Raw genomic sequence first — 24169 nt, 5'->3', positions numbered from 1 at the left:
GGAAACCCAGCAAGGGCGAGAAGGGCAGAGAGAGAGGCAGAAGTGGCAGGAAGGGCAGCTCCCGGGAAGGACAGGAGGGCTGGGCGGGCGTGCAAGAGCCATGGGAAAGCCACCTCCAGGGCCGCGTGGTCAAGGAGAGGTCAGGAGTCCTACCCGGATGGGCCCTGCAAGTAGGGGGGTCCCAGGAAGCAGGATCCTCGTCCGTCCTGCTGGCATTTCTCCCAAAACCTTCAGCTTCCAGTCTGGGCTTGGGGAGCATATTCCGAACTATCCCCCTGACCCAGATCTCCAAACCTCTTCCCCTTTGGTCAGGGCTGCACGCCCAGCGCCCGCCCCCAGGCGAAAAAGCACTGGAGGCGGGTCAGTGAAAGAGAGGGGACAACCGAATTTGCTTTTTCCCTTGACTGTTTCTGCCTGTCTGTTCTGATAAGCCATTTATCCTAAGAGCACTCCCCAGTCCCCAAAGACGCCTCGTCTCTGCTCCTCCAGAAACAAAGTCCTTAAGACGGACAAATACTCCAGGATTGTCTCTGGTGGCAGGAACCAGAGGGAAGGGGATGGAAATGGGGCTCTAGGGCCCTAAGCAAGAGATCCCAGCCCCAGTCCAGGGTCCCAAGGAGGAGCTACAGGGACGCCAGAGAGAAGAGGGTCCCTTCGAGTGCCGCACGGTAGGAGCGAGAGCGAGCCAGCTGCCCCAGAGAAACTAGCTTTGAGAACCTTTACAGAGGAAGGTTCAACAACTACTCCCCCGCCCCCCTCCGCTCCGCCAGGATGCCTGAACCTTTCTGCCTGGTTAGGACTATCTTTCCCAAAGCTACAGACTATATTTTTGCTACAATGCTCTTCGGTTTTTAAATTAGTATTATTTAGTTAGTTGAAAGAGAGAGATAGGGAGAGAGCATGAGAGAGGGTGGGGGAGCGGGAGAAGCAGGCTCCCCACCCAGCAGGGACCCCGATGCGGGATATCCCAGGACCCTGAGATCATGGCCTGAGCCAAAGGCAGGCGCCCAACCAAGCCCCCCAGGTGCCCCTGCTCTTTCTCTTAAAAGATGTATGAAGGCAAGTGTAACACTTCTAGAACAAGAAATGGGGAAGGAGGAAAACGTTTCAGCATCGTGCTCCAGATCAGTGTGGGGAAAATCCAGTGGGTAGATATCCTCCAAGCAGCGGAGCCAATAGGAGGGTGGTGATGACGAACCCTGCTGTTGCCTCAGCACCCCAGCTCTCAGAGGCCCAGATCACTGGGATCTCACGTCAGCATCCACAGGAGCAGACCAACGTGAGGCGTGGCCCACCCTCAAGTCATGTCCATGGAGTATTCTGTAGCCACAGGCTTGCATGGCGTGGATCAACTTTGGGATATAGGGTGCCTTCCAGGGATATTGTCCCTGGCTTCCTACTTCTAGCTGCTATGTAGTTTCAGCTTCTGTATTTTTTTTAAGATTTTATTTATTTATTTATTTATTTATTTATTTATTTATCTGAGAGAGAGACAATGCAAGCAAGGGGAGGGGCAGAAGAAGAGGAAGAGAATCTCAAGCAGACTCCCCACTGAACACGGAACGCAACATGGGGCTCGATCTCATGAACCCCGAGATCGTGACCTGAGCTGAAGCCAAGAGTCAGTGGTTCAACCGACTGCACCACCCCCCAGGTGCCCCTTGGCTTCTGTATTCTTGAATCAGGAAAGGAGGGCTGCATACTAAGAAGTGAGCGAGTGTGAGAGAATGAGCTTTTTTTCCTTGATCTCCAAGTCTTCAACCTCTGGTTACCCTGTAGAGACCACTTCTTCTCAGCACTGCAAGCTCCCGTGAATGCCGTCGTTTTATTTGATTCACTGTTTAGAATCTTCAGTACGACCCGTGGTTTCTCTCTACTGACCCAGAGTCCTCTTCTCCTTCCCCTAAGTTAGAGAAGCAGTGGGAAGGAGAGGGAATGTGGGAGGAAGACAGAGCAGGAGGGACAGGTCACCTGGGGGGAGGGAGCAGGGAAGCCTGGGTCTGTTTCCCAAGGGATGTATCCCAAATGTGCTTTCAGCGAGCATCATGAGCATCATCATCGAGCATCATCGCATCCCTGCAGGTGTACCGGGGGCGGTGACAGCAGCAGAGGCCTGTGGGCGGCAGATCAAGGTGAGGGCAAGGTCGGCGGGAGGGAGGCAGGGCGGCTGCAGCCTAGAAGTTGTTCAGGCAGCGTGGTCCATGCAGTCAGTCTCCCACCCTCCCTGAGGCCAGCTCAGGCTTACTTGCGCATTCCTCCCAAGAAAAAACAGAAGTAGAGGTTAAACAGCCCCACTGGAGGGTTTTGTTTTGTTTTTAATCGGTATTAAACATGCTAAAATCACACAGAGTGGCTAGTCCACTTCTGCTCCGACTCCACGGTGAGGGGGAAACTACAGGGGTCACTCAGTTGGCGTGGCCTCGAGGGATGGCTAGATCTGGGTGGTTAGAGGTAGGCAGGTTAGCAGAAATCCGTTGTCTAGTCCCTTCCACCGGCAGTAGCTGTGTCTCCGGAAAGCTCCCCTCCGTCACCTTTCCTCCCTCCCCACATCCCCTCGAGTCCCATCTCCCTGCCTGCAGCCCTCTGAGCCTCTTCTGCTTCTGCCCCTTATGGTCCTGGTCCAGATGATGAAGGACGCTTTTTCTGGCCTCCACCGGGCCCAGGATCCCTGCCTTGGAGTTCGTCTACTCAGCATGCACTAACGTGGAAGGTGCTCGATCTGGGTCTGCCTAGAGGAGATGGAAGCTCCGGCCCCCACGGAGGAGGGAAGGCGGGTGTGGTGGTGCAAGAGGGTGTGAAGAGCAAACACATGTTACCTGAAGTGTGAATGTTGTAACGGGCAGGACAGGGCCGAGGCCCACCTCGGGCACCCTTCTCTGAAGGCTTCCCCCTCCCTCCCACACTGCCAGGGGTCCCTCCCTCTCTGGCCCCAGAGCCTCTTGCTCTTCAACTTCACAGGCCGGGCATAGGGACTGATCAAGGAGGCTTATCCCAAGGAGAAACTGGTCCTCCCTTAGGCAAGTGGCTGCCAACTGATTTCTTCATCTTTCCTTACATTCCTTGTGCCTCCACTGTTGCAATGGATTGAGGGGGGACCAGAGAAAATAATACATAAGGGTTGACTGTGCCTCAACGAGAGGTGAGAGGGACAAAGAGACAAGGTACATAGGAGTCAGAACTGCAGAGAAGGGGAGAGAAGGGAGAGGGTGAAGGGCAAGGCTGCTTGTTCAGGAGCTAGGATCCTTTTTTCTTTTCTGGAATCTTCGGAACTTGCCCTGAATAGCAAGGGCGGCCTTCTCAGTTTCCGGCGCCGTCAGATCAATGTCAATCTCTTCCTCCTCCTCAGCCTTCTTGGCACTGCCAGCTTTCCCTGCAGGTAGTTGAGAGATTCATTAACGAGTAAACCTGCTGCCCCCACCCCTTTCTCCAGGCCCCAAATACAGTGGTTAAGGTCGGCCTCCTGCTCGGCTCTGGGAGAGTCTCCAATTTTGCCGGGACTGAGAGCACCTGATTACCCTCCCTGGGAGCCTGACTCAGGGCACCCGAGCTGAGAACTAGCTCTAGTTACTTAGGAGCTTTGCTGCTCTTAGACCAAGACGACAAATGTCTTCTATCGCCACTTATTCCTCAGTCTTACAATTCAGAGTCCCAGAGCATATGCACTCACTTTCCCCAGCTTTCCCTCAATTTCTGATTCAGACAGTGGCTGGACTGTCTGATAGGCTTCTTCCTACCACACTGCCTATTTCCAAGCACTCCAGAGCCAGTTTCCAAAAATCAGAGAGTATATATACTGGTAGATTTACCTCTTAGGAAAAAGTGGAAGAAATCCTATGGATGTAGTAGTTCTCAGGCCTTGTTTCCCTAGCCCACATTCCTGTCCCAATTATACCTGACTCCAGGAGCTCCCGGACTTACAGCCCTACCTGCCTTCATGTCCCTGGCTTCACCAGCTCTATATACTGCCTGGCTGGACCCCACTCACCCTTTTCCTCTGGGCCAGGTGCCTGGTTGGTTGCTGGGGATGTTTTGGTGTTAAGCTAGGAGAGAAAAATCAGAGTATTAGATAGTCACAGAAATATTATGGCGCCATCCCCTTGGGCTCATCATCAATACTTTCAAGTCCTCCTACTACCAAGTACATTCCTTAGTCTTTTGAAGAAGCGGGTCTTAAGATCAGAGAGAGGGAGAAAAGTCATCAAAATTCATTCAACAAGCATGTAATGGTGCTGGGGACATTGTAGAGGACAAAACAGACAAAACCCCTGACCTCGCGGACTTTACACTCCAGTACACAGAGAGAGAAACAAAATACCAGGTTAGGTTGTGATGTGTTACAGAGAAAAGACAGGGAAGGGGGTAGTGAGTGCTGGGGTGGGAATGGAGAAACACAGTTTTACACAGAGTGGTCAGCAAAGTGGCATTTGAGCCAAAAGCTAAAAGAGATAAGGGAGGAAGGGTTGACTAAGTCCAGGCAGGAGCTTCCAACAGCCGTGGGCGGAAGTGAGCTGAGCCTGTTTGAGGAACAGCAAGAGACCAATGCAGCCCAGTGTAGAGAGGCAGGAAGGGGTTGGGGGGAGGATGGAGATCAGAGATAATTGGGGTGGGCAGATTATGTACGGCCTTGGAAGCCTACTTAAGGAGTTTGACTTTTACAAATGAGATGAGAAAGCACTGGAGACCTTCAATTTGCACAAAGGGGGCATGAGGGAGGAAGCAAGAAAACTAGGAGGTTATTGCAGACAACTCGGCAGGAGATAATGGTTGCTTGGGTGGGCACGGAGGCACTGGAAGTGGTGAGAAGTGGTTCGATCCCAAGTATTTTCAAGCCATGACCAAAGGGACTGGTTGATGGGATAAGTGCCATTTGGAGGAAGGGGTCAAGGATGACTCCAAAACGTTCGGCCTGAAGAACTGGAAAAATATAATAAACAAATAGAATTGTCATTTCCCCAAATAGAGAAGACGGCAGGAGGAGCAGGTTTTTTTTTTTTTTAAATATATAAAGCTTTTTTCTTTTAATTTTTTATGATAGTCACATCAGAGAGAGAGAGAGGCAGAGGGAGAAGCAGGCTCCATGCACCAGGAGCCCGACATGGGATTCAATCCCAGGTCTCCAGGATCATGGCCTGGGCCAAAGGCAGGCGCTAAACATCTGCGCCACCCAGGGATCCTGGGAGCAGGTTTTAGGAAAAGGATCAGGAGCTTGTTTTTGCACAAGTGTGAGAGGCCTATTAATCACTCAAGAGGAAAAGCTGCTGGATATCCAGGAGGAGTTACGGAGCAAGATCTGGCTTAGAGATAGAAATTAGGCCGTTATTAACATATGGATGATATTTAAAGCCATCAGACTGTGAGATCGCCATCAGATAAAGAGAAAAGGGTCATATCCTGGGGCATTCCAGTGATTAGAGGCTGCAGAAATGAGGAAAAATCAGTAAGGAAAACAGAAGTCAGGTAGGAGAAAAGCCAAGAGATGACAGGAATTCAGAAGACATTTGAAGAAACTATTTCAAGCAGGAAAGAGTGATTAATTATGTTTAATTCTGCAGGTAGGCCAAGTCAGACGAAGACCGGGGATTGGGCAGCCCAGGTGGCTCAGCAGTTTAGCGCCGCCTTCGGCTCAGGGCCTGCCCCTGGAGTCCCTGGATCGAGTCCCACCTCGGGCTCCCTGCATGGGGCCTGCTTCTCCCTCTGCCTGTGTCTGCCTCTCTCTCTCTCTCTCTCTCTAATAAATAAACAAAACCTTAAAAAATAAATAAAAATAAACTTAAAAAAGACTGGGGATCCATGACTGGGTTTTGCTATGAAGAAATCATTGGTGGCCTTGACAAGAGAAGTCACAGTGGAGGAAGGAGGAAAAAGTCTGGTTAGAGTGGGTTCTTGAGGGAAATGGAGAGAGACTGAAGCGGCAAATGCAGAAGGAGTTCCAGGAAAAATGGGGATGGGGGTGTGTGGTTTGAGGGGGGATACGGGTCACGAGATCTGATTTAAGATGGCAGAGATTACAGAGTGTTTGTGTTTTTATGAAAATCATTCAGTAGAGGGGCACGTGAGTGGCTCAGTCGGGTAACCATCTGCTGTTGGCTCAGGTCATGATCTTGGGGTCCTGGGATTGAGCCCTGCATCGGGCTCCCTGCTCAGTGGGGAATCTGCTTCTCCCTCTGCCTCTGGCCCTCCCCCTACTAGTACTCCTGCTCTCTCTCTCTCCCTCTCGAACAAATAAATAAAATCTTAAAAAAGAAAGAAAGAAAAAAAATGATTCAGTAAAGACAAACTGTAGGATAGAAAGAGGATCATTGCTGGAGAAGGAGAAAGGGGATGAGATCTAGTGCCTAAGTAGAGGGGGGCCCTGATCAAGAGCTACGAACAGGTCACCCACTGTAACTGGAGGGAAGGCAGTGCTGATGGGCCCAGAGGCTGGCCCATGGGGACATTCACAAGGTCCCTTCTCATTGCTTCTGTCTTTGAAGTAAAATAGGTAACAAGGTCATCATCCAAGAGGAGGGGGGGAGAGGTATTGGAGGAAGGAAGGGGGAAAGAAGGTACAAAATACTCATCGAAGAAAAGTAGGAAAGCAAATGCACTAAGGAATGGTAATAGCATTGCTGGGAGGCCCTGGGGCCCTCATAAGGCCAACGCGGTGAATTTGAAATTAGATTAGTCAACTGATATGTGTGCTTTTTTCTAGCCTCTCCGTCCAGATGGAAAGTTAAATTTAAAATAATAGTAATTCCCCTTCCTCAGAACGGTATCAATAGAGCTGCTTCACATCTGGACGTTCCCATCTCAAGGTACAATTCATCTTGAGACAGAGTCCCACCCGTGGGCTCCTAGGTACCCTTGGAGTCTGTTTACTCATTTCACCATCTGACTCCTTACTCTTTGCCAAAACACAGGAATTGAGTGCTCTCATGAGGGTTTTATCATCTCATCCTTAGAATAGACATTGGAGTGGAGTATACAGCATTATCCGTCCTTTTACTGATGCAAACCTTTGTTGAATGACTGCCAGATACAAGGGCCCTGCTTTAAGAAGCAGAGGGAATCCAGTTTATGTTACGTAGGTGGTGCCATTTATGCCGTATTTTGATAAACACTGATCAACCACTTACTTGGGTTTGGTTCTGTGCACTAATAGAGTATAGAGGAAACACAAGATTCATTTATTCAACCAATACATCCGTGCTTCACACATGTCAAGTGTTATTCTAGACACTGGGATACAGCAGTGAGCAAAATAAAGTTCCTGAACTCATTAAATAATTATGCCAGTTAGTGACATGTTCCAAGAAGGAAAATAAAACAGCGTAGTCTAGGAAGGCCTCTCTGATGAGTGACATTTGAGCAGAGGTTTGAGTGACATATAAAAGCAAGCCATGTGAGTGTGTGGGAGAGGAGCTTTCTAGGCAGATGAAACATGAGGTGGAAAGTTCCTGAGGCAGGTTTTGTGCCTGGTGATGTTCAAGGAAGGCTCAGACAACCAGCATGGCTGGAGCTGAGTGAGTCAGGGAGAGAGTAGGAGAAATGAAGCTGGCTGGGTGACCAGAATAGGAATATGTCTGGACCAGAGCAAAGGCTTTGGGCTTTCCTCTGAGTTGACATAAAGGCATTACAAAGTTTGGGGCAGAGGAAAACATGGTTTTTATCTTATTTTATTTCTTTAAATTTAAATTCAAGTAATTGACATATAGGGTATTACTAGTTTCAGAGGTAGAGGTCAGCGATTCATCATCAGTCTTGTATAACACTCAGTGCTCATCCCATCGCGTGCCCTCCTCCATGCCCATCACCCAGTGACTCCCTCCCCCTGCCACCTCCCCTCCAGCGACTCTCAGTTTGTTTCCTATGATTAAGAGTCTCTTATGGGGGCAACCCCGATGGCCCAGTGGTTTGGTGCCGTCTTCAGCCCGGGGTATGATCCTGGGGTCCTGGGATCGATCCCACATCAGGCTCCCTGCATGGAGCCTGCTTCTCCCTCTGCCTGTGTCTCTGCCTCTCTCAATCTCTCTCTAACGGTCATGAATAAATAAATAAAATCTTAAAAAAAAAAGTCTCTTATGGTTTGTCTCCCTCTATCTCATTTCATCTTATTTTATTTCTCCTCCCTTCCCCTATGATCCTCTGTTTTGTTTCTTAAATTCCACATGAGTGAGATCATATGACAATTGTTTTTCTCTGACTTATTTTGCTCAGCATAATACCCTCTAGTTTCATCCATGTGGTTGCAAACAGTAAGATTTTTTTTTTTTGATGGCTGAGTAGTAGTCTATTGTATATATACACCACATCTTTTTTATCCATTCATCTGTCAATGGAGATCTGGACTCTTTCCATAGCTTAGCTACTGTGGACATTGTTGCTATGAGCACTGGGGTACGTGCAGGTGCCCCTTCAGGTCACTACATTTGTACCTTTGGGGTAAATCCCTAGTAGTGCAATTGCTGGGTCGTAGGGCAGCTCTATTTTCAACTTTTTGAGGAACCTCCACATTGGTTTCCAGAGCGGCTGCACCAGCTTGCATCCCCACCAGCAGCGTGAGAGGGTTCCCCTTTCTCTGCATCCTCACCAACATCACCATTTCCTGACTTGTTAATTTTAGGCATTCTGACCAGGGTGAGGCGGTACCTTAATGTGGTTTTGATTTGTACTTCCCTGATGCTGAGTAATGTGGAGCATTTTTTCATGTGTCTGTTGGCCATCTGGATGTCGTCTTTGGAGAAATGGTTTGACATCTTTTTAAAGAATCACTGTGCTGGGGCGTCTGGGTGGTTCATTCAGTTAAGTGTTTGCCTTTGGCTCAGGGCATGATCCTGGGGTCCTGGGATCGAGTCCTGCATCGGGTTCCCCACAGGAAGCCTGCTTCTCCCTCTGCCTGTGTCTCTGCCTCTCTCTCTGTGTGTGTTTCTCATGAATAAATAAATCAATATTTTTTAAGTTAGGGGCAAGAAAGAAAATAATAATTTAAAGTAAAACAAAAATTATTAACAAGTATTTTTAAAGTAGGTTGCAAATTGAGAGGGTCCAATTTTGTAAAAGATATACACTGCTTACCTATCTATCTAAATGTTTATTTAAAAATCTGGAAGAACATTTACAAAAATGTTCCTGAAACTCTTCAGAATTCCTGCGAGTCTCCATTTGACCAAAAGAAAGGGTCCATGACAAGAAAGGTTGTTCCTGCAATTCCCGGGAGCCGGCCAGTCATTGCTTTCTTCCCCTGTGATCTTGCTGTGGTCAGAGTCATTATTTATTTATCTTGCACACGATCAATACCACAGCCCAGCAGTCACCTGCATGACACGTCCCGCTCTGGTACACTGTCATCGCAAGAGGTTTGTCCACACAGCAAAAGCAGGGCATGGATGGGTAATGGGCTAACCACGGCCAGACAAGAGGGTCATGGGTCAAGAGGCAAATTCTATAGTCCCATGATCTCTGACTTCAGATCCTATTTCCTCTATTGCTGGCAAATCCCTGACTCTGATCCTTGCTTTAACTGTTATCCCTCTGTCTGAGGCTAAGCCTGTTCCCTTAATCCACCGATTCTTTTCTCTCACCCCAGGCCCTCCCCTTTGCCGGAAAATTTGGACCCAAGTCTAAATATCTCCCCTCTGATGGCGGTCTCTTCCTCTACTTTGCTTCTTGGACCAGCTCATCTCGAGCACCTTCCAAGCTGGAATATGTGTCAGGACAGAACCACTCAGGCCACTGCTTTCCCTCCGCCCTGCCAGCTGTCCCCCTTCCTGGGTCTCTCCTGAGATGACTGACCCTGGAATGGGGCCATGGCTCAGATGCTGTCAGGTCCTCCAGGGGCTCCCAGCTCCATTTGGCTTCAATTTATGAGAGGGTGTCGGGGAGACCAGAAAAGGGTGCTATAGGGCGGAGGAAACCCCTATTGCTCACGATGCCCCTTGAGATCTCCCTGGTACCTTCCACTGAAAAGGAGTATGCTGAGTCTCTACCCTCAGCCCCTCCTCCCTCCGCCCTCCGCAGCCAGGTCTCAAAATAGCCACTTGGAACACGGGATGGCTAGGTTTCATTTTTGGTGGTTTGCTGAGGTGGGGGAGGCAGCTAGGCCACAGGTTGTTGGCTCGCACACTCTTGGTAGTGCTCAGCCCTCTGCTGGCGCCTGGTCTCTGCCCCAACCCTGTTTTCCAGAAACCCAGCAGTTTTAGGTGACTCGGAGTCCTCTGGGTACATCACCCGAGAGCAGTCAGACTGACTGCACTGTGGGTAAACCGAGGCACGAGGGCTGCCCCGGGAGAGCGCCTCCCCGGAACGGTGCTAACCCACAGGAACAGGGACTAGGGAGCACTTCTCTGCCTCTCTGCCTCGTACCTGGCCAGGTATGGGTCACTAACTCTCGGGTGCTCTTCTACATCTTTCACCACTGAGCTCTTCTGACCTGTAGTAACAACCGTGAAATGGACCAGCAGGCCTGTCCTCTTCCTCATAGGACCTGGCAGGAGAGCCAGCAGAAATCCCGGACTGCAGCACGCCACCTCACCTGGCCTTATTAATAATCGCACGTGCAATCCCTGCTATGTGCCAGTCACCTTTCTACACTCTACAAACACCGGCAGGCTGCGTCATTATAACAGGCCTACGAGACGGCCGTTGATAGTGTTTTCATTTCACGGGTAAGGACGCTGAGCTAAGAGAGGTTCATGAACTTGCCTGCGGTCATACAGCTAAGAAGTAGCAAAGCCAGAGTTTGAGTCAAGACAGTCTGACTCCGGGGCACCTGGTGGCTCAGTGGTTGAGTGTCTGTCTTGGGCTCAAATCCTGGGATCGAGTCCCACATCGGGCTCCCCGCAGGGAGCCTGCTTCTCCTCTGCCTGTGTCTCTGCCTCTGGGTCTCTCATGAATAAATTTTTAAAAAAATTAAAATAAAATAAAATAATAAAATAAAATAAAATAAAATAAAATAAATAAAATAAAATAAAGAATCTGACCCCAGGCCATGCCTACTGACTCAATCCTACTCTTCCAGTTGAGCTGACCGCCCTGATTTTGGCTTTCATCTTCAGTGGGCCTCCTGACCCCTGGGGCACAGATATAACCCGAGGCTACGTTCTTCACTCCCAGGGCCAGATGCTAGCTAGACCTTCAGGTTCCTCTAGGACCATGCCTTGAGGAACCCCAATATCTAAAAGTTAGGGGGATCTTTTTAGGGCCATCCCATTGGTTTCCATTTCAAATAACTTCCTCACTTAAGTTCAAGTCTGTTAATTCACATTTCTAGTGAGCTGGGGAGCTTGGTTCACTGCAGCCTCACCCCGCACACAGTACTCAATGACTCAATCACTTCTCTCTCTTATTTTTTTTTTAAGGTTTTATTCATTTATTCCTGAGAGACAGAGACAGAGAGGCAGAGACAAGCAAGCTCCATGCGGAGAGCCCAATGCGGGACTCTATCTTGGGACCGGGGAATCAAGACCCAAGCCAAAGGCAGCCGCTGCTCAACCGCTGAGCCCCCCAGGCGCCCCACACCAAACACTAATTAGCAACTGTGAGGCCCATCAACTCTCGCCTTCCCCCAGAGGGCCCCACTTTGTTGCCTTGCCTACCTTCCTGTATTCCTTTTCTCCCCACCTTGGGGCCTGACGTTCTCCAAAGTTCCATTCCCATCATCTCACGGGGAGCTGTTGGTTCCCCGTGAGGATCCTCATTTCCTCTGCAGCTCAAAGTTGTGGACTTTGCCTTCCCACGGGGAAGGCAGAAAAGGAAAGGCCAGGCCTGGTAGCTTAAGGCTCTCCTGTCTTCAGGCTTTGAGGCTGCAGAGAGGGATCTGATCTGGCAACTGCCTCCTTTCCCTGTAGGGTACCTCCTCCCAGGGCATTCATCAGCATTCCGGTGAATTCTCATCCCCCCAGGCTTTATTTATTTTATTTTTATTTATTTTATTTTTATTTTTATTTTTTTCCCCCAGAGCTTTAGATCCCATTCCCCTCTCGCCTTCTCCGGAGTCCTTATAACTGTTCTCACTCTCTTATATAGAGAACTTCTCCCTCTCTTTAAAGAAGCGGGGGGTAGGGGGTGGCTTCTTTATCTGAATTCCTTCTTTAATTAGAAGGAAAAGAGGGAAAAGAAGCAAGTCTAGGACCATGCCTTGAGGAACCCCAATATCTAAAGGTTAGGGGGATCTTTTTTTAGGGGGATCTTTTTAACAAATATGAATAGCCATATGCAAAAATACTGCTCAAAAAACAAAACAAAAACCGCCAAAAAAACCTCGATCTAAAAAAAATTAAAATAAAAATAAAATAAAAAATAAAATAAAAAAAATAAAACCTTGTACTTCATACAAAAATTAACTCCAAATGCACACAAAACTTAAAACTATAACACTTCTAGAAGAAAACATAGAAAAATAAAAATCTTTGCAACCCTGGGGTAGGCAAAGATTTCTTAGATATACCAAAGGTAGAATCCGTAAAAGAAAAAATATATATAAATTAGACTTTCTCAAAATTAAGAACTCTTTGTTTTTTTGTTTTGTTTTTCAAATTTGTATTTAAATTCTAGTTAGTTAGCATATAGTGTAATATTGGTTTCAGGAGTAGAATTAGCAATTCATCACTTACATACAACACCCAGTGCTCCTCACAAGTGCCCTCCTTAATATCCATCACCCATCTAGCCCATCACCCACCCACCTTCCCCCATCAACTCTGTTTTTTATCATTAAGAGTCTCTTAGGTTTGCTTCCTTTTTTCCTCCTTCCCACATATTCATCTGTTTTGTTTCTTATATTCCACATAGGAATGAAATCAATAGTATTTGTCTTTCTCAGAATGACTTATTTCACTCAGCATGACACACTCTAGTGCTATCCATGTCGTTGCAAATTTTCAAGATTTCACTCTTTCTGTTGGCTGAGTAATATTGAAAATTTTCAAGATTTCATTATTTCTGATGGCTGAGTAATATTCCATCATAATATATATCTTGGGACGCCTCGGTGGGTCAGTTTTTTGGTGCATGCCTTCGGCTCAGGGCGTGATCCTGGGGTCCTGGGATCAAGTCCCGCATGAGGTTCCCTGAATGGAGCCTGCTTCTCCCTCTGCCTATGTCTCTGCTTCTCTCTCTCTCTGTGTCTCTCATGAATAAATAAAATCTTAAATAAATAAATAAATCTCACACCTTCTTTATTTATCGGTTGATGGACTTTTGGACTCTTTCCATAGTTCGGCTATTGTAGGTGATACTGCTATAGACATCAGTGTGCCTGTACCCCTTTGAATCTGTAATTTTGTATCCTCTGGGGGGAGGTAAATACCTCATAGTACAATTGCTGGATCACAGGGTAGCTCTACTTTTAACAAGAACTGCTTTTTTTTTTTTTTTTTTTTTTAAGAACTGCTCTTTGTTTTTGTTTTTAAGATTTTATTTATTTATTCATGAGAGACACAGAGAGAGAGGCAAAGACACAGGCAGAGGGAGAAGCAGGCTCCATGCAGGGAACCCGACATGGGACTCGATCCCAGGTCTCCAGGATCACGCCCTGGGCCGAAGGCAGGTGCTAAACCACTGAGCCACCCAGGGATCCCCTCAAATACTTTTTAAAACACCTCTACTGCCTGTTTTACAGAAACCTTAAACTCTAGGGGCACCTGAGTGGCTCAGTTGGTTAAGCGACTGGCTTTTGATTTCGGCTCTGGTCATGATCTCAGGGTTGTGGGATGAAGCCCCAGGTTGAGTCTCCTTGTCCCTTTCCCATGCACCCCCCACCCATTTGCATGCTCTTTCTTGCTCTCCAATCAATCAATCAATCAATCAATCAAATCCTTAAAAAAAAATAAATAAAAGGGCAGCCCGGGTGGCTCAGCGGTTTAGTGCCAACTTCAGCCCAGGGCGTGATCCTGGAGACCCAGGATTGAGTCCCACATCGGGCTCCCTGCGTGGAGTCTCCTTCTCCCTCTGCCTGTCTCTGCCTTCACCCCCACCCCTTGTGTCTCAAATTGGAATCATAATCTTACTTACCCAACCTTCTTCTTCTTCTGCAAATATTCTCTATCTCACCCACTTGTACAAGCCAGACACTTGGCAGTCAGTCTTGATATCGCCCTCCCTTCACATTGCATATCCAGTTCAGTATTAACTCCTGTTAACTTTGTCTCCCACATATCTCTGACTCCATTCACTTCTCCCCACTGCTAGGACCTAACACAGTTGTTTCCTATGTGGACCACTGCAACAGCCCGAGGGGGTACCGATGCCCTTACGACAAATAAAACCCTTGAAGTGGTTGAAAGGGCTCTATGTTATGCAGCCTCTGGTTACTTCAGAAACCTCATGTCTGGAACATACCTGGTCCCTTCCCACCTCAGGACCTTGGCAGCTGTTCTCTTATCCCTGTTTCCCTTTTATTTAGTTAATTCCTGCTTATTTTCAGAGCTCCCCTCAAGGGCTCCTTCTCCCAGGAAGCTCTTCTCAGCTCCCCAGACTCGGCTAGGGCCTTCATTATGTTTTAATAGCACTGAGATTTCTCATTCAGGTGCCCCCCGAATGTATTCTCTTCCATTTCTGTGCAAGTTTGTATGTGGGGAGGGGCTGTATCTATCTTATTCGCTACTGTACCCCGGGGTCTAACACAAGGCTTTCCCACATGATACACACTCAATACTTGTGGAACGAATGAAAGGAGTTCCCAGTCTGTTCTACTTGCCACCTCATCTAGGTTTCTGAAATCAAAGTTGTATTCAGATTGCTGAGGGCCTCGACGTAACTGGTTCAGAGATTGTGAAAAATATTAGAAGCCAGGTCACTGCTTTTCCTCAAGTTCCATATGTGCCTAAAAAGGAGCTGAGGATGAAGGAGAAATTCTCTAGAAGTGTATTTCCTATTATCTGTATAAGAGCTACTGTATAGGGGCACCGGGTGGCTCAGTTGGTGAAGCATCTGCCTCTGGCTCAGGTCATGATCCCAGGATCCCTGGGATCCCTGGGTTCGAGCCCTGCATCAGGCTCCCTGCTCAGCGGGGAGCCTGTTTCTCCCTCTCCCTCTAACCCTTCTCCGCACTTGTGCTCTCTCTTTCTCTGTCCCAAATAAAGAAGTAAAATCTTAAAAAAAAAAAAAAAAAAAGCACTACTGTGTATTTGCCTTCTCTTCCCCGCCCTTCCCACTCACCAGATTGCCATTCCCTTGAAAGCAAAGTCCATAGTTAACCATTTATTTGTGTATCATGGTAATAGCAACCTATGTCTTGCGCAGAGTGGGTACTCAATATTCATGTGAATTCAAATTTTATTAAGCCTCAAATTCCTGGAAGGAGCATTATGGCATATTAGGTAGAGCTAGACAGATCTAGTTTCATATCCTGGATCTGCACTATCTTCAAATCCCGGCCCTGCCATTCCTAGCTGTGTGGCATTGGGTAAATCACAGCCTGGCTGTGCTCAGGTCTCTCATCTTCAGAAAAGATATAATACCTATTTTGGAGAGTGAAAAGAACTGGAGGAAATGTATGTAAAATGCCTAGCATGTATCAAATAGTTATTATTTTGAAGCAATATAACGCTGGGTTATATAGAAGAATAGGTCAAGGAGCACCCAGGTGGTGGTACAGTCAGTTTAGTGTCCAATTCTTGGTTTCAGCTCAGGTCATGATCTCAGCGTCATAAGATTGGCCCTACGTTGGGCTCCATGCTCAGCACCGGGTCAGCCTGAGACTCTTTTTCCTTCTCCTTCTTCAACTCTTATCTAAAATCAATAAAAAGGGCAGCCCTGGTGGCGTAGTGGTTTGGGGCCGTCTGTAGCCCAGAGAGTGATCCTGGAGACCAGGGATCGAGTCCCACATTGGGCTCCTTGCAGGGAGCCTGCTTCTCCCTCTGCTTGTGTCTCTGCCTCTCTCTGTGTGTGTGTGTGTCTCTCATGAATAAATAAATAAAATCTTTAAAAAAAAAATAAATCAAAAAAAAAAAAAAAAAAAAAAAAGACTAGGTCCAGTCACTGGAGATTCGTATGGTTAAAGTCCTGGAATCAAAGTAGTCACCGAGTTCATCTTCATTAAGGAGAACTGAAGGAGGAAGATGATGCGGGGATTGCTCTAAGGACCCTTGTAGACCGTAGGCGCTTCATAACTGATCTCTTTTTACTGTAAACCAAAGCTAGAAATCAAAGTCTCCATCATCCTTATGTTTGTTCCCAGAAATGCTGACAATGGCTCTGGTAAAGGGCCCAACAACAGTCTGTTGGATGGAAACCACATTTTGTCCAGCAGCTGCCTGGGTCTGGAGCCCTGAAGCCTCCCGGAGCCACTCCCAGGTGTGCAGGAGGGGTGTCCTGAACAGCACCTCCATAAAGGTTCACACTTCATTTCAAAGAACCCAAGACATGACACACTTTTTTTTTTTTTAAGCATAAAGATGGTTGTGCAGGGGGCACCTGGGTCGCTCTATCAGTTGGGCATCCACCTTTGGCTCAGGTCATGATCCCGGGGTCCTGGGATTGAGCCCCGAGTGGGGTTCCCTGCTCAGCTTCTCCCTCTCCCTCTGCTGCTCCCCCTGCTTGTGTGTTCTTTCTCTCAAATAAAGAAATAAATAAAATCTTAAAAAAAATAGATGTTTGTACAAATCCATCCATTGCCTCAGGAGGAGGGTTTGTAGGTATTGTCTTGGCAAAGCACCTGAGAACAGTCAAGCCAGGGTAACTTAAGTGCTGTTTCCCTGCCACCACCACGGGGGAATAGGTACCTTCTCACGTTAGGCCTGACTCCCCCTGCCTCCTTCTTGGGCTGTGTTTCTCCTTTCTTTGTCTTTTTCATCTTTAATGGTGTTGCCACAGCAACCAGTGTCACCAGAATAGGCAAGAGAGTGTCACCGGCTCTGCTCCCAGCAGCAACTTAGAACTAACCTTGGGGAAGGTAAACTACCCAGATTTCTCTAAACTCCTCTTCTCCTCTTCCCACCGGGCTCTTAAAAGAGGTATCACAGATTGTTAATAGCAGCAACGGAAGGAACAAAGGAGCACCTCATCATACCTCGATTTGCATGATCCAGCTTGGATGCTTTGCAAATGAAAACACATCACATACACATTCTAGTACTGCTGGACTCACTTGGTTCCCGTGAATATGCACAGGTCCTCAGAATCCCGCCCTGCAGTCCAGACCAGGAAACCTAGAAAGGGCCTGAATCCTCAAAGTCCTAAATAGGACCCCCCCAAAACCCCTTCCTTGCTTGTATAAGCTCCCCGCTCACTTAAGAGGCGCAGAAAGTGAGGGGGACAGGTGTGAGTGCATCGCTTCCAAGTGGTGACAAGGAGGGTCCCCGGGGACCCTTCTTCCCCGATGCTAAATGAAGGTGGCTGCTGAAGGGTTGGGAGGGGCCCCAGGGGCGCCCCGTTGCCCCAGAGGGACCCCAGCCGGCCGTTTGCAGCTCTGCTGGAGCCGGTTCAATTCCTCCAGCGCGGCAACCAGCTGCAGTCCTCGAACAGCCTCGGAAAGACTCGTTCAAGGTCACCCTCCAGATAATAACAGAAGGAGAACTAGGAATTCTTCCTTCGGCTCTATATACACACATTCTTCTCCTAAAATAAGGACTAGAACCCAAATACTTATAACTCAGATGCCTCCCAAGACAGGAATAGAACCTAAAGCAGTCCGAGCCCCCGAGCCCCCGTCTCCCCAGCCACCCCAGCCCAGTTGCCTGGAATAGCAGTAACCCCCCACCGGCGTCCGACTCGGCCATGCCAGCCCATGGTATGTGGTGAGTCAACAGCCCGGGCGTCCCCCCAGCCCCCCCAGCATGGGCCGCCACAGTTTAATGAGTGGTTATTTGTGGTGCTCTGCACACAGCTTGGAGCTGCGCCTTCTACCCCATACTGAGGGCAGGGGGTGGGGGAGAGCGAGTAGTGCCAAAGCATCATTTATTACTATAATCTTCAATGTGCATCCCACCCATGGCGTTAATGTCCCAAAATAAACGTATTAATCCCCCCACAGCCTACAAAGCAAACACTCAGCTGGAGGACTTTGTGTGGGAGGAAGGCAGCACCAAGGACGATGGAGGGGTAAATGGCACCTCTTTTTCCTGGGGGGGTGGGGGTGGAGGGGGAGCTGGGACTCCTAGGTGGGCATGCCTTCAGGAGTCAGCCTGGAATGAAGCAATCATCAGACCTCCGGGAGGAGAGCGGGACAAGGTCCAGGTTTTGAGGCACTTGTTTACAGGCACCTGCAGGGATGCAGATCTCTTAGAAAAAGCGGTTTGGGATCTGCTTCTCACTTGGCTTACTCTTGCAGGTAAAACCATTCTGGGCCAAGTCAAGGCATTTTGAGCAGCCGGTCTGGAGTACGGATTTAGAAAACCGTGCACATAGGATCCTGGGGTCCCAGTAGGCTCCCATCACTTACTGGGCAGGTCTAATACATCCTCATGTCTCCCCCTTCTTAGAGTTTTCCTCCCAAAGCCCTTGTGGACTCTTGGAAGCCAAGTGGCCAAATGAAGGGCTAAATGTTCGGCGCTTGTTTGGTTAGCAGGGACACCGATTTCACTTTTCCTGCCCTGGGTCCTCCCAGTCAAATACTTTAGAGTTAAGAGAATTGCTCTCATTTCTTTCTTTTCAGAAAGGAAACCACTCCTTCCAATCCCTGATGCTCTGCAGTTAATAGGATCGATGATGGACATCAGAAACGAAGGACTTGGGCAGCCCCGGTGGTGCAGCAGTTTAGCGCTGCCTGCAGCCCAGGGCGTAATCCTGGAGACCCAGGATCGAGTACCACCTCAGGCTCCCTGCATGGAGCCTGCTTCTCCCTCTGCCTGTGTCTCTGCCTCTCTCTGCCTCTCTCTCTCTCTCTCTCTCTCTCTGTCTCTCATGAATAAATAAATAAAAATCTTAAAAAAAAAAAAAACAACTAAGGACCAAAAAAGGGGCCTCCAGGCTTCCCATACACCGCCCCCCCAGCACATTCACTGCATCCACTTTCAAGGTCAGTAGGCATCTTGCGTCAGGAAGGGGAATACTGGCCCTGCTTAATATTGTACCAAAATGTCTGCTGTTGTTAAAAATTCTCTCATGTTGATCTCTCCTTTTTTTTTTTTTTAAGATTTTATTTATTTATTCAAGAGAGACACAGAGAGAGAGGCAGAGGGAGAAGCAGGCTCCCTGTGGGGAGCCCAATGTGGGACTCGATCCCAGGACCCCAGGATCACGACCTGGGCCAAAGCCAGATGCTCAACCACTGAGCCACCCAGGCACCCGTCATGTTGATCTCTTCTCTCTCTCCACGTTCCCCCCTTCAGCATTTACTAAATGACACTGCTTCCATTTCCTGTAGAAAGTATCTGTGATCTGTCCCTTAACAGTTGCCTGTGAATTAAAGCATTCTACACTCCCATTAAAGGACTCTGCGGAATCCTTTCGCTATGTGAAGTCTGTGCCCCTAGTCTTGGTTCTAGCATTGTGTGAACTTTCATAAGGTTTGGGCCTTAGTTTCCTTATCTGTAAGACGAGGAGATGGGATCACACGAGCTTTAGGGTTTCTTACCAAATCTAAAATCATATCACTAAAACGTTTGGATGTATTATTTGAGATTCTCTTGGTGAAAGACATACCTGTATTTCTATCTTGAAGGATTTTTGCAAACTGAGTTCATTTTTTTTCCATGATAAAATAGCCTCATGAAAGAAAAAAAAAAAAACAGACTCATGAAAGACAATTTGGAACTACAGAAGAACAGAACACAGAGAAAGGCATTCATAGAACTAGTACCTTGAGAAGACAATTACTGACCGGCTCTTTCAACCCTGTCTCTATCACGCTCATCAGTCAAGATCCTCCACAGACAGATGTGAAAAATGCATCATGTTTGCATATTTGGACTCCAGCCACATTACTGGAGCCTGCCCCTATAGAGACTTGACATTCTAAGAGGTAAGAGATCACAGCTGCAGCTTAGGAAAAAGAGTCGTCCATATTCCCAGTTAGGAGACAAGTCATCCACGTTTACCAGTGAGAGGCTCCTGCTCGAGCAGCTGGAGGCAACAACCTGGATGGGTGACTAAGAAAGGGACAAGCAAGTTCTAGAACCAGGTTCTGGTTCCCTTACTTTGGAAGACAGACTATTTCCAGAGGTGGAAGGCATCCTATTTTATGTGTCCAGGAGAACCATAATAATAATAATATATCAAAGAGAGAGAGAAACTTGGATTTCCTCCAAGTCGCTACCAGGTTTCCTAAAAACTGGCTCACAGAAGACCACGGGATGATATCACCTTGACCAAGCTTCCATTGTGGGGAAGGTCACAGATTCTGACAGATACGCCCGGGAAAGAGAATGTGATCCACCAAATGTGATATCCCATTCCTATTACCTAAGAGGACAGCAAGCAGAATGACGAAGGAGGGGGTATCGGTTCTAAGCTCTCTCCTGGTGACATTTCTCACTGATCTGTTCCTTGCTCCAGCCTCTGCCAGCCAAAACACAAGACGGACACCACGAGGACAACCCCCAGTCATTCATGACCCCCATTTCTTTTTTTTTCTTTTTTTTTTTTTTTAGATTTTATTTATTTATTCATGAGAGACAGAGAGAAGGCGGGGACAGAGGGAGAAGCAGGCTCCCTGCAGGGAGCCCGATGTGGGACTCGATCCCAGGACCCCAGGATCATGGTCTGAGCCAAAGGAAGACATTCACCCACTGAGGCACCCAGGTGCCTCCATGACCTCCATTTCAACAGAATGACTGCCAGACCCAGGGGTCTGCTGGGGCTGCTCAAAGTGGGGAAATGCAACAAGATCACAGGAGAACTTGCAAGTGTGCTGTTAAGTAGCCAGCTACACCGTGTGACAAGGGATTACAGACAGGAGCCCTCTGGGAGTGAATGCATCTCCCATTCCCATCCTTCACTGAAACTAGCAAAAAGTTAACAAAACTCTAAGAGACAAGCTGTGATTCACAGCAATCAAGTCCTGCCTGCAGCTGTGAATACGACAAGCTGGGGATGATGAGTCCCTGCAGCTCCTCTGCGCATGAATCCACATGCACATCTTCAGGGGCACGAACGCTCTGCTGCAGTACTGAGTGACAGCAAATAGCCACGAAGGCAAAGTGGAGCTGGAGATCCCCCCAGCAGCCTCACCAGAACCCCTACTCTTCGGTTGCCCGAGGTCTGAAGACCGCTCTCCAGCTTTTGTTCTTTGGTTGATTGGGGAATCTCTTACCGAGATCCCCAAACCTCTCATTTCATGCGGTTCCTCTGAAACCAGAAAATAAGCAGGTGGGGGAGGTGAAACTTATTTAAGATTCAGGGTGCACAGGGCTTTCCTGGGCTAGGCACTTCCGCCTGAGCAAGGAGACCCTTGGGGATGCACCGAGAGGAATGAGGCAGTTTGAAGTCTCCCCAGAGCTCCAGAGCCCCGGACAATATTTCCGTTTTTTATCGCAGCTCTTTCAAGAGGAAGAAAACAGGCTAGGTCTTGGCCTCCAGGGAAGCAGAAACCCTCTGGGGATCTGCTTCAGAAAGAGCTAGTCTCTGTGTACACCCAGGTGGCTGCTTCTGGATTTTATAAATACTCCTCCCTGAAGCCAGGCTCAGCTCCATATTAGAGGGCAGCTTTGACTGCTAAATTGCCAGTTAGAACCAGGTGACTCTGACAGCTTGGGAGGCTGGGCAGCCCTCACACACTGACAACTAGTCCCCATCCGAGGAGCCTATTGTCACCATTCTACCGAGCTCCTGAGTGAGGCTAGCCAAGCTCAGCAATGAAGTCAAGACTTGATTTTCCCCTCAAACATCAAACTGTTTTCCTTATCACAGAAACCGCTTTGTCACTCCACCAAAGACCACCGTAAATGCTGGAATATTTACGGAGCGTGTCTGTGCACTTCCCCCGAAAAGCACTGGCCAACCACCCATCTTCATGATGGCACAGCCTTCAGCTCACATGAACTCCCAGGGGATGGCTTGAATTGCAACTTTCAGATTTAGAAACACGAGACCGGGCCTTGAACTTCAGCCCTCAGTGAAAGCCTCTCTTCTCCTATTAGGGCTGCTCACGTTAGAAGCAAGACGAAAGAATATTGACCAAAAAACAATTTTTTCCCTTTTCTTTCTGAAACGTTGCCATGGTCAGAGCCACAACTAGCTGAGGGACTAGAAACCACTTTAGTTCATCTGCACCCCCCAGACTAGCTGGATTTTCCAGGATAAACTCAGTGGACATGGCAACCAAGACAACATAGCAGTCGGTGCTAATTGGCTCCCTGGACGACAAGTTTTGGTTCGAGCCAGTAGAGCTCCTACTAAAGATAAAGATCTAAACTGAGACCTGGGTTCCAGGGTCCTGTCCCCCCACTAGCCTGGTATTCTTCAGAATTCATGTGCTCGTTTTCTGTAATATTCCAAAACAGAAAAGAAGAAACTGGGACATAATAACAATAGCTAATGCAAATTGAGTACCTCCTCTGCACCACTGTCCTAAGTACTTTGCATATATTATCTCATTTAATTGGAACAATTCGTATTACCCCAATTTTATAGATTAAACACTGAAGCAGAGAAAGGTCTAGTAATCTGCCTAAGGCCACGCCGCTAGTAAGTAGTAGGGCTGGGACCTGGCATAGCTGGGAAGTTGGATTTATCACAAGATCCTGCGCACCAGGAAAGGAATTGCATGGAGCAAGCCTGTGATGCCACCGTCCATACTGGCTTCACCTGGGAAGGAAGGTCCCGGTTTCTGGATCCCACGAACCCATGCAAACAATGGAAGAGGTCTTTCCCAGTCTCTGCTTTGACCCCTACCTCTTTGGATGGTGTTCTGGGAAAAGAGCACATCCCACTTAATGGACTGGCTCTGGCTCAGAGCGACACCGGGAAGCCTGACAGAAAGACCTGGGATGTGACGAGCACTGCAGAGAGAGGCAGGAGAGAAGGGGACCTCTCTCCGGGAGTGGAAGTGCCCCCACGACACGGGCTTCTGAAAATCAGACACGGTCCCCCGCATGGTGGAGGGTGGGATGCACCCTCCCTAAAAGGGGAAGAGTGGGGGGGGGTAGGGCTGGATGCCACCTAAGGAGGGCGGGTGCAACACAGCCCTCGGAGAGGGAGCACACGGGCGGCGGGCAGGAGCTAGCTCCCCCTGAAGTTCGGGGAGTGAAGGGGAGCCCGAGCGACCTCGGCCGCTAGGACAGACGCAGGGGGCATCCCGGGGAGGCGCCCCTCACTGACACCGCAGCGCCCCCGCGCCCCGCAGCGCCCTGCACAGTGCGGGGCTCCCAGCCTCGGGGCTCCAGGGGCTTCCCAGCGCGCCCGGCGGGAGCTTCCAGCGAGGCACCGGGGCGCCCCCCGAGGTCCCCGCGCCCTCCCCGCTCCCCGGCCCCGGGCCGCGGGCTCGCCCGGAGCGGGGTGGGGGCCCCCCGGGCAGCGCGCCTCACCTCGCTCATCGCGGCGGCCGGACGGGGCGCGCTGGGCGCCGCACGTGCAGGGGAGGCGAGGGGCCCTCGGGGCTGCGCGGGCGACGGCCGCGGGGGCCGGGCTCCGAGGCGCGCGCCCCGGCCGACGAGCGCAGCCGAGCCTGGTGCGGGGAGCCGCCGCTCCCGCCCCGCAGCCCGCAGCCGGCAGCCGCGCTCCGGGCCAGCAGCTCCCGCCCCGCGCCCCCGCCCCGCCCCCGCCCGACCCCGTCCTGGGGAGCCGCTCCGCGCGCCTCCGCCGGGCCCGCCTTTTATAGTGGGCGCCGCACCCGCCCCCGGGCCGACCAATGGGAGCGCCTCCTGCCGCGGAGTGACGGCCGCTCGCAGCCAATCGGGGCGGGCCCGGAGGGCTGCTGCATTTCCAAACTAGGGTAAGCCCGAGAGCGGGAAGAGGGGGAGGCCGTCGGGGGCCGCAGCGCGGCAAATGCAGGAGCCGGAGCCGGGGAGGAGAGAGGGGAGGGCGGAGGACACGACGGAGGGAAGCGGAGAGAGCGAAGGAAGGAGTGTGCGAGCGTGGCAGAGCCTCGAAAGAGCCGCAGGGCGACCGAGAGGGTACAGGAGAAGCAGGAAACTGGAGTGCAAGGGCCGAAGCCGGGAGAGGTGGCGGGTTCACCGGGAGTCTAGGATGGCAGTGTGACTCCGAGAAGGTAGGACAGCGCGGGAGAGGCTCGGAGGAGAGGCAGACAGGAGCAAGTGGACCGTATTCCCTGGCAGAGAACAGGGAAGTTGGGAAGGGCCTGTGGGACTGCGAA

The 24169-nt window shown here is 49.5% G+C and overlaps 1 protein-coding gene across 1 annotated transcript; it reads right to left on the bottom strand.

The window, feature by feature from the left end:
* Positions 1 to 2275: 2275 nt before the first annotated feature.
* PCP4L1 (Purkinje cell protein 4 like 1) lies at positions 2276 to 23550 on the bottom strand. Its single transcript, XM_077887306.1, has 3 exons — positions 23382 to 23550; positions 3986 to 4040; positions 2276 to 3370 (listed from the first exon to the last, which is right to left on the bottom strand). Exons 1-3 carry the CDS (start codon positions 23388 to 23390, stop codon positions 3228 to 3230), a joined length of 207 nt encoding a protein of 68 aa, XP_077743432.1. The 5' UTR covers positions 23391 to 23550; the 3' UTR covers positions 2276 to 3227.
* Between the last annotated feature and the right edge of the window lie 619 nt (positions 23551 to 24169).

This window comes from Canis aureus, chromosome 38 (assembly GCF_053574225.1).
Source record: "Canis aureus isolate CA01 chromosome 38, VMU_Caureus_v.1.0, whole genome shotgun sequence".
NCBI lineage: Eukaryota > Metazoa > Chordata > Mammalia > Carnivora > Canidae > Canis > Canis aureus.
Note: the sequence above shows the minus strand (reverse complement) of the source record. Positions and strands in the feature narration are given on the sequence as shown.

What these genes read in the sequence shown, in the direction of transcription:
- PCP4L1 (XM_077887306.1), bottom strand. An exon ending in ACCTGGCCCAGAGGAAAAGG is followed by an intron (nt 3,371 to 3,985) that starts GTGAGTGGGGTC and finishes AACTACCTGCAG; the next exon opens with GGAAAGCTGGCAGTGCCAAG.